Genomic DNA, 13,476 nt, shown 5'->3' on the forward strand with positions numbered 1-13,476 from the left:
TTTTTAAATAGAATATTACACTTTAATTTCGAGAAGCATACATCATATAATTCTTTTATTTGTCGAATTAATCATTACTCAAATATCTGTTTTGACCATTATCTATTTTTAGTTGAAGAATTGTTGAGACAGTATGTTCAGTCTTATATGCATACTGTATTTATAATGCTAAAATAGGTCGACGAAGTGTTTTCTATTTTTTCTTCGCTAGATATCAGAGCTCAGTTTTTTCATCATCAGAGCTCTTTTTTCTCGCTAAGCTGTAACAAGTATGAACTAAAAAAGTTATATTATGATGTTTCATCGATAATGCTAATTAATAATGTAAAAAATACTTAGGAGTAATGTTTTTTTGAGACCATAAAATATTATTGACGAAAATCACATACACACTCGATGCATATACACATCTAATCATAGAAATCAATTGGATATACAATAATTTTACTAATTTTTCAATAATTTTAATTTTTTTTAATAATTTTTCAATAAAAAACTAGTTTTCGTTACAGTGTTTTCTTAAGCAGGATGAAACGATAAACAAATAAAGTAAGAATTTACACAAAGTAATTTAGAGACCTATTTGTTTACCAGAAATAAACTTCCTTTCTTTCAATTTAAACAATTTCCGTTTACGATCTTCTACCATCACATTCAATGTGATTATATGATACATAAAACATTATTCATACTTATTACATAATACGCGTTGACGTCTTTATACATTTTCCTTTTAGTCTGCTTATTAAAAACAATATGTACGTAGTGTTTTCTTTTTTACAAATAATTTAATTAGTGCGTATTCATTCATTATTATGAAAAATATGTTGAGTTCATAAAAACGGAATGCAAGTTCGTAATAATTCGATAATAAATTATATTCCAAAGCTTAGAAAGCATATCGCGTACGAATATCCTCAAGTTTTTTTGACACTTCGGAAGCTGTTCGTTCGAGATCGCCAGATATACTTTTCTGTTTTGTCGGTTCGATAGAATTGAATTGTTCGCAAAGATCTCCGTCTATTACATTCTTTACAGGATAATAATACGATCTAAATGATAAATGATCTCTTCCACAAAGTGGTGGATGCTCCGAGCGCATATGCATTTCCAAATGTTGGAAAAAATCATGGTCCTCGTGACTCGTAAAGGGGACGAGGACGCCAACTGTTCCACTTAATGTCGTATACACCAAACTTTCAGAACCACCGGGAATAAGAGTTGCCTTTTGCAAAGACATAACAGTTTCACCAACATGAAAGCACGCAACTGTGTCTGCCTTCTGACTGGCTCCATTTAATAAACCCCTATCCCATAAGGCTTTGTTTCCAGTTGGATCTTCGTCCACATCGTCGTTAATTCCACTTGCTAAGCGTATCTGTTAAAAAATATGAAAAATTTACATACTTATCCGAACAATTTTATTAGTACCTATTTAATTACTGAAATATACAGTGTTACTTACAACAGCAATGTTTCCAAATTTGTCGGCAGTGGCAACGGTATCATAATCTAGAACGCACGTTGTCGTTATCCATCTCGGGTGCGTATCATCGGCGAAGACTATAAGCTGATTTTCTTGGCGTTTATATCTAACAGCATATACGGATTCCTGAACATCACTTACATAAATTCTTTGCCCAATTGCATTGATAGAGACAACAGCATTAGGAATATGTTTGTTTTCACATTTTCTCAACAATTTCTTCTTGCCCATATCATACAAACGCAACATTCTACCGACACCAACTAATACCCTTCCTTGGTATGGACATATGGCCAAAGGTACTTCATCCAAAGTGGTTTTATGCACCAATTCAAGATTGGTACATTCACTATTCACTCTACAAAAGAATATTTACTTTTGTACTCGTTCTTTTTTTTAACTACATACTTCATGTGGAATTTAAATTTCAGTACTGCAGGAATTTCATCAAATTACATTACAGTAATTGTGTGTATTTTTCATCACAAAAATTGTTTAATACATCTTTTATCTTATTAAACGTATTAGAGCAAGTACTTACCTGTATGTATATAAAAAGCCACCGCTGCTAACTCTTGGATTCAATTGGAACTCTTTCGCGATACCAACTATGAGAAACAGCTGATCTCCCTGATTAGAAAATTTCACAAGGCTCAAACTATAACATAAATTCATTAAAAAAAAATGTAGTAATTTTCCTTACTCCCAAATGTTTGTTTAAGATATTGATATTTTCTATATTCTTACCATAAAGCAGCTAAATTTTGTTCGAGTCGATGTACTTCAAACGTTTGCCCTGTTGTGGGAGCTATTATCCTTATTAACGACGCCCATAAACCAGGTCCAGCTCTTGGTGCACCAAACACGGCTTCATTGGGTTCCTCGGATAAGAAAGCTTCAGCCAATTCTCTCGCTACCACAGCCTCTTCTGCTCCTGCAGCTTCTTGCATTTCTTCTGCCATTTGTAACCTTCTCTGTTGTTTCGTTTCTTCAGTATACGCATTGTGTTCCGTTTCAATAATTATCAGATGTGCAGAGTCCGTGTGAATTGCAAATTTTCTCGGAGTATATTCCAAAGGAAAGCTAATTTGGTTGAACACCGCACCTAACTTTTCGAGAGCAAGGATTCTAAGCGTATTCGTCGAAATGGCCACAATTCCTTCCGGACACTGTTCAGAACTGAAGCCTGATGCAAATTCTAAACTTTCGTATGACAGTGGCGTTAAATGAAAACGATTTTGATAATAGTAACTCAACCATGATCTGCTACTCATTGCAAGCACAGCTTGATTTCCCTGCATTTTTATCCTAAACAGTTTAACAGGTCGAGAACCCAAATATCGAGTTCGTGTATCTGCGAGATCGCCCGAAATGGGATCTAATACTGTTCTTAGCAAAACGCCATTTTGTAAACCTGCGAGTATATATTTAACTAATTATAATAAAGTAAAAAACAATTTTGCAGCTATAATATTGCTGTTGTTTACCTATATTTAAATAGAGACTGGATTGTTGAGGTGATAAATCTTCAGAATTATTTGCATCTTTAGCACCCATTTCAACGATACATAAACTTTCCGCGGCCGCCGGTAAAGCTTGCATACTCCTGGGTGCTAAACAATCAGAAGGGTCCAGGGAAATAATCCTTACTGTATTATCTTGAAGACCGACAGCCAAGAACCATGACCTTTGTTCACCAACTGCTACGTTACCGAGCGCCATACACATTACTTCCGATGGCATCTTTTTTCGTTCTGTATATTCATTCAATTGCCCCGTCTAGGAAGTACAAAATGACGAAAATTATTAAATATAAATGGAATTTGGATTGAGAAGGATTCGTGATACACTGGATTTCAAAGTTGTCCACTTTTCATCTAGTTTAAATAATTAATATTTCACTAAATGAGATGAAGGAAGTGACATATTTTACGCATCTTTTACATCTCTGAAGATAATTAGTACCGTAGAGAGAACAAATGATGCGATTAAAAGATAATAATACAATTTTAGCAGATATAAACGGAAAGCTAGTATACATACAGGGTCCATTTCGAAGTATACCAATTCTCCTCCCGTTAGTGCAATTACAACCTGACGTTGATTTACTGCACATTTCACTATAGTTTTTTTACCAGGAGCTTTCCATTCGTTCACACGTTTGTCTGCTCGAATATGACGTATCCCATCAGGATATACCTAAGCAAAATATGACAAAGTTATCGTAAAATACGAAAAATGGTAATTAGAGAAACAAATGTTTTAGTAATGGTAATTATGTCGAGTTTCATTTACCAGACATGTTTAGAACAATTATCTAAGCACTCAACGATGCGAAAACTCTGTATAATATAGCACTATTTATTGCGACCGACTCGTGGTCGACCAGGAGTCGGAGATACCGTAGTGCATTAAAAACAAATTGCATAATTAAACAACGTACTTGTACTAGGGCATCTTCTCCCAAAGCAGAGCAACTCAGTGTTGGCGTAGTACCAAGAAATCCAGAATCAGTCACTTCTTCTACAGTTTCTCCAATACTAAGTACAAGAGTAGCATTGACGAAGGACACTATGATGTAAGCATCATACTCCTCTGTAATCAAAATTACAAAGCTCACTCTGAGTATCTCATAAAAGTAAAGGTGTAAGAACGAAATTCGATAAAATAATAGAAATCGTTTCTTCGTAGACGGTCGAACACGCTGTTTTTTTTTTTTTTTTCATCCTACACGCAAAGAGTAGACGGTTTTTTGGATGCAAATTCAATTTCTTTAATCTCCAGCAATTTTCACAGTCCTTACCTTTCTGTCACTTTCTGTGTTCTGTAGTTCAACCAATAGCATGCCAGTAGCCTGAAAGAGAGAACTGGTGTTTGATAAGAGTGTATCAAGCCACCAGATTCATTAGTATCATTTACAAAATCAACTTTTTTGTTCTCTTTTGCATTTTGTTTTTGTATTGAAAAATTGTAGAGTTAAACTAGAATAAGTAATAAAATAATTTCTCTTCTTTGGGAAGTAAATGGTTTAATGGGATTTATACAAATAATTATTACTTTCCTATTTTTTTTTAGTCATTCAAAAGAAATTTTTTTACATATAATAAAAATAATTACGAACGAAGTCTTATTCTAAATATCTCCACAATTTTTTAACATCATTTATTTTTTTAATTATTACGAATATCTCTTAATTATAAAAAATATTCAGAAAATTAATATTCTTATATATTTAAAGATATTCGTTTTTCACTTAAGTAATATTCCAACTTATTGTAATTGAATTTAAATAAAAACTATTGCAAGAAATTGCTGTATAGTATAGTAGGATGATCAAACTAATTAATGTGTAAATAATATAATCACAATTGATAAAAAGGTGTGTATCATCGATGCAGAAAACAAAACGAAGCTGGTAAAATTTATTCTGCACTGTCGCTTAAGCGTATAGTGGAGAAGGAAAGAAAAAAGAGAAAGGGACATGCAAACAACTACTGTCAAAGATATTTTTAAACTAACCATCGACTCTTCTTTTAACAGTCCACACAGCATTTGGATTACCAGGCAGTTCACTGACAGCCATTTCGGATACTTCCAAACCGTGCCGTAATACCCGTAAAGTTGATCGTGGTCCTCTACCACAAGTTATATATAATTCAGGAGTATCCTCGTTTGCTAAATCAGCTACCTATATAAAATAACAAATCATCTTATAAATGAAAATTTATCGAAAAGATATACAGTAAATTCCAGATAAGCAATAACTAAGTATCCTGGAATTACTGTACTTACATCTTTTTACATTTGTAATTCTTAGGTTCAACTTCAATTTGCAAAGACAAATTGAAGGCGACTAAGAATATTTTACTATTGCACCTCTCTACAGAAAAAGAACACATCAAGTATAACTTTCCTACTTTAAAGGTGCATTAAATTTTAGTTTCAAGTATATTAATAGTACTGATAAAAATTTACCTGACATGCCATTATCGGCGATAAGCTATCCATTTCATCGACCAGTACCAAATTTCTAAGTGGTCTTGGTGCAAAAAAGAACGTATCACCTTCTTCAAGAGGCATGGCAGAGCTAAACTCTGGTTCGTCGTCATCATCTCCTAAATGTGCAATTTGGTAAAGGTAACTAAAAAAAAATTGTTTAAAATGTAATTCAATTCAAAAATATAATTCTTTAAATATATGTAATACACTTACTGGTTACCAAATTCCGAGGCTACAAATAAGAAACCAGTTTTCAAAACGCACATGCTTGCTGCAACAGGTACAGTGTCAAAGTATTTTAATTTAATTTCAGTCACCATATCTTCGTCTGTCTCGAGTGTAATTTTAAAAATATCCCCTTGCTCGGTTTGAGCCAAAAAGAAGAACATGCTCTTTGTCTTGTGAGTAGCAGAACATACAAATATCATGCCTCTTTCGGGATCATCTAAATCATTACGTCTTCTCGGAATCGGACAACGAATATCGTGTTGATCTCCTAAATTTTTGTATGTTAAATAATTCTCAGAGCAAATAAGAACACCACTTGGCCCGTCATTCCCTCCAGGGACAGACACGAGAAAATTTGCGTGTTCTTCTAAAGGTTCACTATATTTGCGTACAACATGATTTAAACCCAAATCAAGTTCATACAAAGTCAATGTTTGTTGCGTCTTTACCGCTGCATCTCCCGTAGGGTCATTATCAGCTTCCTGAGTAACATAAACAAAATTGTCAATATTATGGAGTACTGTGTATTTTTCGCATATGTTGGAGTATTACCTCATAATCAATTTCTAGACAAGCAAACATAGGATTTTCAAAACCCACATCTACTCCCACAGTATGATAAACTAATGTGTTACTCTTATGTGCCTCCAAAGGTGAAGAAATTGTAAGACGAGCTTCTGGATCTCTATTTAAAATATAAACAAGCTTTTGTTTCTCAATTGCACCTAAAATAAATATATTTTCTTTTGAATTATGGATGAATTATATCACTAAGAACATTTTCATGACTAGAATGTACCATCATTAAGTGTGATTATAATCAAAGTTAATCAGTTGAAACACGGACATAACTAAATAATCAGTTGGTACAAAAAGATATCTAATTACATCTGCACAATTTATAGAATTATTTAACAATATATGCATTACCTATCATTACAGCTCTTCCTTTGGGATCTATAGCTAAATATTGTCCAGGTACAATGCGTCTACATCCACTTTTCCCAAATGTTTCCTGATGTACTTTCTCGAAAACATTTTTGGCAGGGATATATTCTAAAATTACAATGCGCCCAGAATCTGATCCAACAACAATATAGTCTTTTGTACCACCAGTTAATCTGAAGGCCATTAAAGATCTTATGATTCCAAAGACTTCTACAGTCAAAAGAGTATGAACTTTTCCTGTGTTTGGATCAGGTCTTAATAGTTCCAATGACTTTCCACGTGAAACCAGAATTTCTTGCATTTTACTACCAGAGAAATTACCATGCACAGCATGGGTGATACCCGTGGCTCGTTGAAGAGTCAAGTTGTACAAATACATCTTTGTGGCCTTTTCTTATTGTTCAATCAACCACTAGGTAGGAAAATGTGACACTTTTCATTGAAATAAAAAACCTACATCCATTCTGTAATGAATATTATAGATAAAATTAAATTGTTGCAAATTAATATTTTTTTTATAAAAGAACGAAAAGCATAATCTAATGCATTTAAAAATAGAAAACTATTATAACATAGGAATACAAGAATAATTTCACATAAGACAGTAAAAAGGAGTAAAAAATGAACATTAACTTATAACGCGAACTTCGATCTTACTGAACAACAAGCATTTAGATATTTATCGAATAAATATAAATTTATTAATTAGATCAACAAAAATGTTAAAAAATATTAATAAAAGTCATCTGCTGCACGTGTAGAATTAAAATTTAAGAATGGAAATAAAAAAGCTTCATAGCATGTACGTAAATGAACTTTTAAACGTTAAATTAAATATAAAATAAAAAAATATAGTAATTCTTAAATATAGAATAAGGTTACGAAAATTATTTCACCTTGCAGCTGAAAATATTTTTCAACTTTAAATACGATGCTAGTAGATAATTCTGTTCTTCATAAATCAACAACCATACAAAGCAACCAACTTTGTCCCATTTCAGATTTACTTTGACCACACTCAATAACATAGGTAGAATGGAAACTAACATAATTCATAAAGAATTACAACGCTACCTATAGTTTTCCAATAGAATTAGAATTATTCCACAATATTGTTATATTTCAAGAACCATATTTATAATAATATCTTACAAACAATAAATGTAATTAATAGATATATCATTGAGAATATAATCTTTTAAATCTAGCTTCAATACATTTAATAACAAAAAAATTCAATGTTTCCTTATGAACTGCTCTTAAGACTTGAAAGTAAATCGGAGAAAAATTTCTTTTTTAGTAAACCATAAAAGATAAAAAACTAAACTAAACTAAACTAAAAAAGTTGTCTAATTTAATTTTAATTTATTAACTATTAAAAATTAATAAAATAAAATGGTAAAAAGTATTGCTGTTTATCATAATTTTAAATCATGCACATGGAAATGTTTAAAATACACTTAAAACTTATAGTTAGCGCGGTTCACATATATTATTTCAGTTAATACTTAGACATAAAGTACTTATATGATATATAACTTATGTTAATATTGGTTATAACCAAAATTATGTGTATGCAAGTATCATATAGATAATTTTTTTACATAATATAGTAAAAGAAATGAACGAGTTTAAAGATGAATAACATTAGAGCAATTACGTTTAAGCTGTTAAGAAGATATGCCACTAAACCTAAACCTGAAATTGCTGGAGTAAGAGGAAAAGTACGTCTAATGAAAATCGAAAATAATAGAAAATTTAAAGATAATCTTGAAGAACTTGATCAAAATGATGTGGAACAATACGAAACCGATTTTGCTGACATTATTGAGTCTTATACAGATCATGACAGGTATATATAAATAAATATCAAGTTATATATATATCAATTATATTTTCAATATATTGTAATTTATAGGCAAACTGAAAAGGATTGTAATCTACTGAAATATCGTATCACTAAAAGCAAATATTTTAAGGAGGTAGAACCAAATTTTCTTACATACGTTGAAAAAGATCAAATACAGAAGCTACATGACGAAAATCCTGATGAGTGGACACCTGAAAGACTCAGTGAAAGTTTTCCAGCTTTACCTGAAACCATAAAAAAAATCTTGAAATCAAGATGGAAATCAAAATCAGTAGAAAGGATTCTTGAATACGACAATAAAGTTATTAAAAATTGGAAACAATTTAAAACTGGAAAATTACCAGTGAATTCTAACTTAAAAGAGCATTTAATGAAATTTAAAGACAGAAAAATTAGTTTAACAGACAGGAAAACTTTGGCAGAAAAATATATACCAGCAAAGATAGAATTTCCAAAACCCAGAAGTTCATTTTTTTGTAGTATTATAGCAGATTCTGTTGAGGGGAAACCAATCGCAGAAGATAAAGTATTAATTTCTTCACAAAATCCTCCAAACAAAGATAGAAAGATAACCAATGCAATGAAAGAGAAAGATTCTAGATTAGTCAAGAAAACAAGCAATAATCCTATACATAGAGAAATGTATAATGAAAAAGCGATCATGAAAAATGAACTGGTAATTTCCTCACATAACAATACAAATAGAGATAGAAAAAAATCTATAGTAAATGAGGAAAATTTAAGCTTAGTCACAAAAACAAGCAATGACTCTGAAAGTAGCAAAATCCACAATGCAAAAAAGCATGATATAAAACAGGAAACATTACTCTTTGAAGAATTCTTGAAACACAAATTACATAATTCAGATGAGACATCATATGAAGAAAAGACAACATTGTTGGATACTTATAAAAAATATATAGAATCTAAGAATTTAGAAGATGTAAGACCTAACATATTAAATAATACTACAAAAGATACTAATATTGAAGAAAAATGTGTTAACACTCTAAAGAACTTATCTGATGAAAATATGCTGGATGTTAGAACAAATGCAACTGAATCCGAAGTAGCAACCAAAGCAGAAATCAAAAGTGCAAGCTTGGATACGTATGTAAAAGAGCGAATCTCATATATGGATACAGATTTCGAATATACAAAACATATAAAAATTCCTCAAAGTGTTTACAAAAAAGGCAAGACATATAGGATAAAGGATTGTTATTATGATTATGATGGAGAATTTTTATATAGAATACCAGGATTAAGGGGAGATTGATCATTATATTAATCATATAATAATTTGCTATATTTATAGTTTTATTATTGTAGATACCATTTATTGTAATATATATACATATTACAATAATATAAATATTTAAGATTATATAAATGTGTGAAAGTTATTAAATAAAAATATGTATACTTTTTATTTATAAGAAAACTTTTACTAATTATATACTTGATAATATGATACTTCTGAATAAAATTATAACATTGGCACATATACAATTATTATATATTCATGATTTGTCCTAATTTTTGTCGATAGATGTCCTTCTCACTATTCGCAATATATTTTATGAAGATATTCGATGTTGCAGATAAATCGTTCGTAAAATGGTAAATAATCCTAATTGCTAACTGAATCATAATCTTCTAATCACGTGAAGGCACGAAATAAGCGTGCTTGTCCTTTTTTTCCTATATTAATCTGAGGTCATGAATGTTTAATTCGCTAGCCGGTCACATTTTTTTCTCACAACTAGGTTATGTTCCTTTGAATAACTTTCATACTTCCGGTACCGTTGCATCATAAAGTTTAGTTTTTCGAAATTGCGATATTATTTTCTGCCTCTAAAGAATTTCTTAACGAAATAACAATGATATAAATAATTATACGCGAAAGAAATAAACTTGCATAACATAGTAATAATTATCTACTGTATATAATAAAAATTTATCAATCCTTAATTCCTATTCCTATATATCTCCCTCAGAAAAAAATAGTAAATAATATTATATTTTGATATAAAAAGAATTATATTAAAAAGAATCATTTTAAATTGTACCATGTAAATTATTATCTATGTGAAAGGAGATTCATTTTCTATGAACTTGAAATGCATGTATATCTTTTTTGTATAGTTTCAGAATTTTTCTGTGTCTAGAGCTAGCCTTATTGGTATCACAAGATCTGCCCGATCTAAAAAAAAACTTCCCAGAGATGGTTCAACAATACATATTTACAATGTTGTACTACGGTCTCAATTACCACAAATCACAAATATACAAGGATTATCAGTGAGTTTCCCTTTAAAATATCTTCAAAAAGGTATATAGGTCTGATTAATTACCATGTGTTTTTTTTTAGGTCAGATTCTATTCGAATCCAGCGAGGAGACCCAGTTTCTTTTCTCAGTTTCTTGAAAATATCAAACATGAATTGCAAAAGAATAAAGAGATGAAGGAGTCTTTGAAAAAGTTCAGGGAAGAAGCAGAGAAACTAGAACAGTCAGAAGCATTGCGTTCTGCCAGACAGAAATTTCAAGCAGTTGAATCTGAAGCTACCAAAGGATCTGAAGCTCTTAAAGAAAAGTTAGAATCCTTAAAAGGAAAGGTACGATTGGAAAATATTTGTTAGTATTTGTTAGTTGAGAATATGTGTTATGGAAGTTAATTGAATAATGTCACATAGGTACAAGAAGTTCTTGAAGAAGCAAGTAAAACAGAATTAGGGAAGAAAGCTGGTCAACTGAGTGAGGAAATAACAAAGTCTGCAAAAGGAGCAGCAGAGACAATATCTGAAAAAAGTCAAGCTTTAGGTAAAACAAGTGCATTTCAAACAATATCACAAACTGCAGAAGCTGTACGCGAGGAATTAGATCATCAAGGAATGCATGGTAAGGCAATTTTTGCAAATAAATACGAGGCTTTATAATAATATGTTTTTTTAAATCAAAATTGCAGGAAAAGTATATGTTGCTCCCAAGGTATTGCGGAAAAGAAAAGATGTGGTAGAATCAGTAGATAGCAAAGTTGTCCAACCAAATGAACAGGCTATGGATGTTGAATTGCATAAAGATTCTAAATTTTATCAATCATGGCAAAACTTTAAGGTACATAATTAAGATAATCGAATTATATTACATATTTGCAGCACTGCAGATGTTTGTAATAATTATATTTTTCCAAGGATAAAAATCCATATGTGAATAAAATATTAGAATGGAAGATCAAATATGAAGAATCCGATAATCCTGTCATTCGTGCCTCTAGGCTACTGACGGAAAAGGTTACGGATATAGTTGGTGGATTGTTTCAAAAGACAGATTTGTCTGCAACACTAACAGAAATTTGTAGACTAGATCCCAGCTTCGATAGAATACAATTTTTAAAATATTGTGAAACAGACATTATTCCAAATATTCTGGAAGCTATGGTAAGGGGGGATCTTGAAATTTTAAAAGACTGGTGTCACGAAGCTCCATACAAAGTAATAGCACAACCACTGTTACAAGTAGAAAAACTGGGATATAAATTAGACAATAAAATTTTAGGTACTTTTTACATTTCATATAAAACGTTTAGTTTTATGCGGTTATTCCAGATAAAGCTAAATATTTCAATTTCAGATATCAACAACATAGATTTAATAATGGGTAAAGTAATGGAACAAGGACCAGTTTTAATAATCAGTTTCCAATGCCAACAAATCATGTGTGTGAGAGATGGCAAGAAAAATGTTATTGAAGGAGATCCTGAGAAAGTAATGCGTGTCAATTATATATGGGTATTATGTCGCGACCCTACCGAACTTAATCCAAAAGCTGCATGGCGTTTACTTGATCTTAGTGCTACTAGTACTGAACAATTTGTATAGTGTATAGTTTAGGTATGAATTTAGTTAAAGCTTTAAGAAAAAATTGATGTGTATACTACTGTGACTGAAGAATAAGTGAGAACTGACATGTTTTTTTATGGTTTTCAATGCAACTGGTATTGAAAGAGAAGATTCTTATCGAGATTCGCGACCTTTATATTAATTCATAGATGATGGATGTTAATCTCTGTGACTTAAATTAGACGTTCAATTCTATGTAGCTTGAAGCTACAGGATCTTTGTAAAATCTTCCATATATAAATTTTTGATTTATGCGTTTGTATAGAATAATCAAATGTTATTTACATTATTAAAATGTAGATTATAAAAATTTGATTGTTTATACTTAGGGTTATAATTATCTTTATACACCAGAACAATTAATTAATTACAAATATAAATTATTGTTCTATCATGTTTTATAATCCATATGTTACATCATCTGGGCTAAAATGCATGAAGTATACACAAATTTTACTAACTTGTTTCTGTACATATTTAAATATTGATATTAAAATGTTAAAAAATAGAGCCTAACAAGATATATACAGATTGATTGGTAACTGGTGGTACAAGCGGAAAGGGGGTGATTCTACGCGAAAAAAGAAGTCGAAAATATAGAATGAAAATTTTTTTTTAATTTTTTTTTTTTTTTAATTTTTCCATCGAGACAACGATCTACAGTGAGATCCGTTATAACGAGACGTGATAAAGTGCATGCGTACCGAGCGAAAATTCAAAGTCGATTTTCTCGAAAACAAAGTCTCAAACGAAAAATTTTTATTCTATATTTTCGACTTCTTTTTTCGCGTAGAATCACCCCCTTTCCGCTTGTACCACCAGGTACCAACCACCCTGCATATTGAATGCCAAATATTTGTCTTACACAAATTATATCATAAAAATGAGGGAATGTGTAAACATTTTACAATTAAACAGAGATTGTACATATTTTTCGTGTCTATAATAATGGACTACAGTGCATAGTTTATTAATACAATCACTCATTATTTTTTAAATTTGTAATATACAAAATGAAAACACTTGCTTTTAAATTTCAGT

General features: G+C 30.9%; 3 protein-coding genes across 3 annotated transcripts; 2 read left to right on the forward strand and 1 right to left on the reverse strand.

Annotated features, from left to right (window-relative positions):
• Positions 1-490: 490 nt before the first annotated feature.
• Sf3b3 (splicing factor 3B subunit 3) lies at positions 491-7,682 on the reverse strand. The gene is made up of 13 exons (XM_069109228.1): positions 7,558-7,682; positions 6,644-7,125; positions 6,266-6,438; positions 5,699-6,195; positions 5,462-5,627; positions 5,006-5,174; positions 3,930-4,081; positions 3,530-3,685; positions 2,974-3,265; positions 2,234-2,900; positions 2,028-2,144; positions 1,466-1,844; positions 491-1,378 (listed from the first exon to the last, which is right to left on the reverse strand). The coding sequence occupies exons 2-13, from the start codon at positions 7,038-7,040 to the stop codon at positions 890-892; spliced, it is 3,654 nt and encodes a 1,217-aa protein (XP_068965329.1). The 5' UTR covers positions 7,041-7,125; positions 7,558-7,682; the 3' UTR covers positions 491-889.
• Positions 7,683-8,155: 473 nt separating this feature from the next.
• LOC138178390 (uncharacterized) lies at positions 8,156-9,963 on the forward strand. Its single transcript, XM_069110191.1, has 2 exons — positions 8,156-8,513; positions 8,580-9,963. Exons 1-2 carry the CDS (start codon positions 8,299-8,301, stop codon positions 9,808-9,810), a joined length of 1,446 nt encoding a protein of 481 aa, XP_068966292.1. The 5' UTR covers positions 8,156-8,298; the 3' UTR covers positions 9,811-9,963.
• Positions 9,964-10,069: 106 nt separating this feature from the next.
• Positions 10,070-12,956, forward strand: LOC138178391 (mitochondrial import inner membrane translocase subunit TIM44). Its single transcript, XM_069110192.1, has 7 exons — positions 10,070-10,154; positions 10,680-10,835; positions 10,906-11,151; positions 11,230-11,434; positions 11,502-11,650; positions 11,728-12,091; positions 12,167-12,956. Exons 1-7 carry the CDS (start codon positions 10,152-10,154, stop codon positions 12,412-12,414), a joined length of 1,371 nt encoding a protein of 456 aa, XP_068966293.1. The 5' UTR covers positions 10,070-10,151; the 3' UTR covers positions 12,415-12,956.
• Positions 12,957-13,476: the final 520 nt, after the last annotated feature.

This window comes from Bombus flavifrons, chromosome 3, assembly GCF_040668555.2.
Source record: "Bombus flavifrons isolate JBK064 chromosome 3, iyBomFlav1_principal, whole genome shotgun sequence".
Taxonomy (NCBI): domain Eukaryota; kingdom Metazoa; phylum Arthropoda; class Insecta; order Hymenoptera; family Apidae; genus Bombus; species Bombus flavifrons.

Bases quoted from the DNA above. Each gene is read 5' to 3' on its own strand.
- Sf3b3 (XM_069109228.1), bottom strand. From the start codon at position 7,040: ATGTATTTGTACAACTTGACTCTTCAACGAGCCACGGGTATCACCCAT. The intron at 6,196-6,265 runs GTAATACTCCAA...TATGTTACTCAG, and splicing joins GTCTAGAAATTGATTATGAG to GAAGCTGATAATGACCCTAC. The intron at 5,628-5,698 runs GTAAGTGTATTA...ATTTTTTTTTAG, and splicing joins GCCTCGGAATTTGGTAACCA to TTACCTTTACCAAATTGCAC.
- LOC138178390 (XM_069110191.1), top strand. From the start codon at position 8,299: ATGAATAACATTAGAGCAATTACGTTTAAGCTGTTAAGAAGATATGCC. The intron at 8,514-8,579 runs GTATATATAAAT...TGTAATTTATAG, and splicing joins TCTTATACAGATCATGACAG to GCAAACTGAAAAGGATTGTA.
- LOC138178391 (XM_069110192.1), top strand. The intron at 11,435-11,501 runs GTAAGGCAATTT...TCAAAATTGCAG, and splicing joins AGATCATCAAGGAATGCATG to GAAAAGTATATGTTGCTCCC. The intron at 12,092-12,166 runs GTACTTTTTACA...TTTCAATTTCAG, and splicing joins ATTAGACAATAAAATTTTAG to ATATCAACAACATAGATTTA.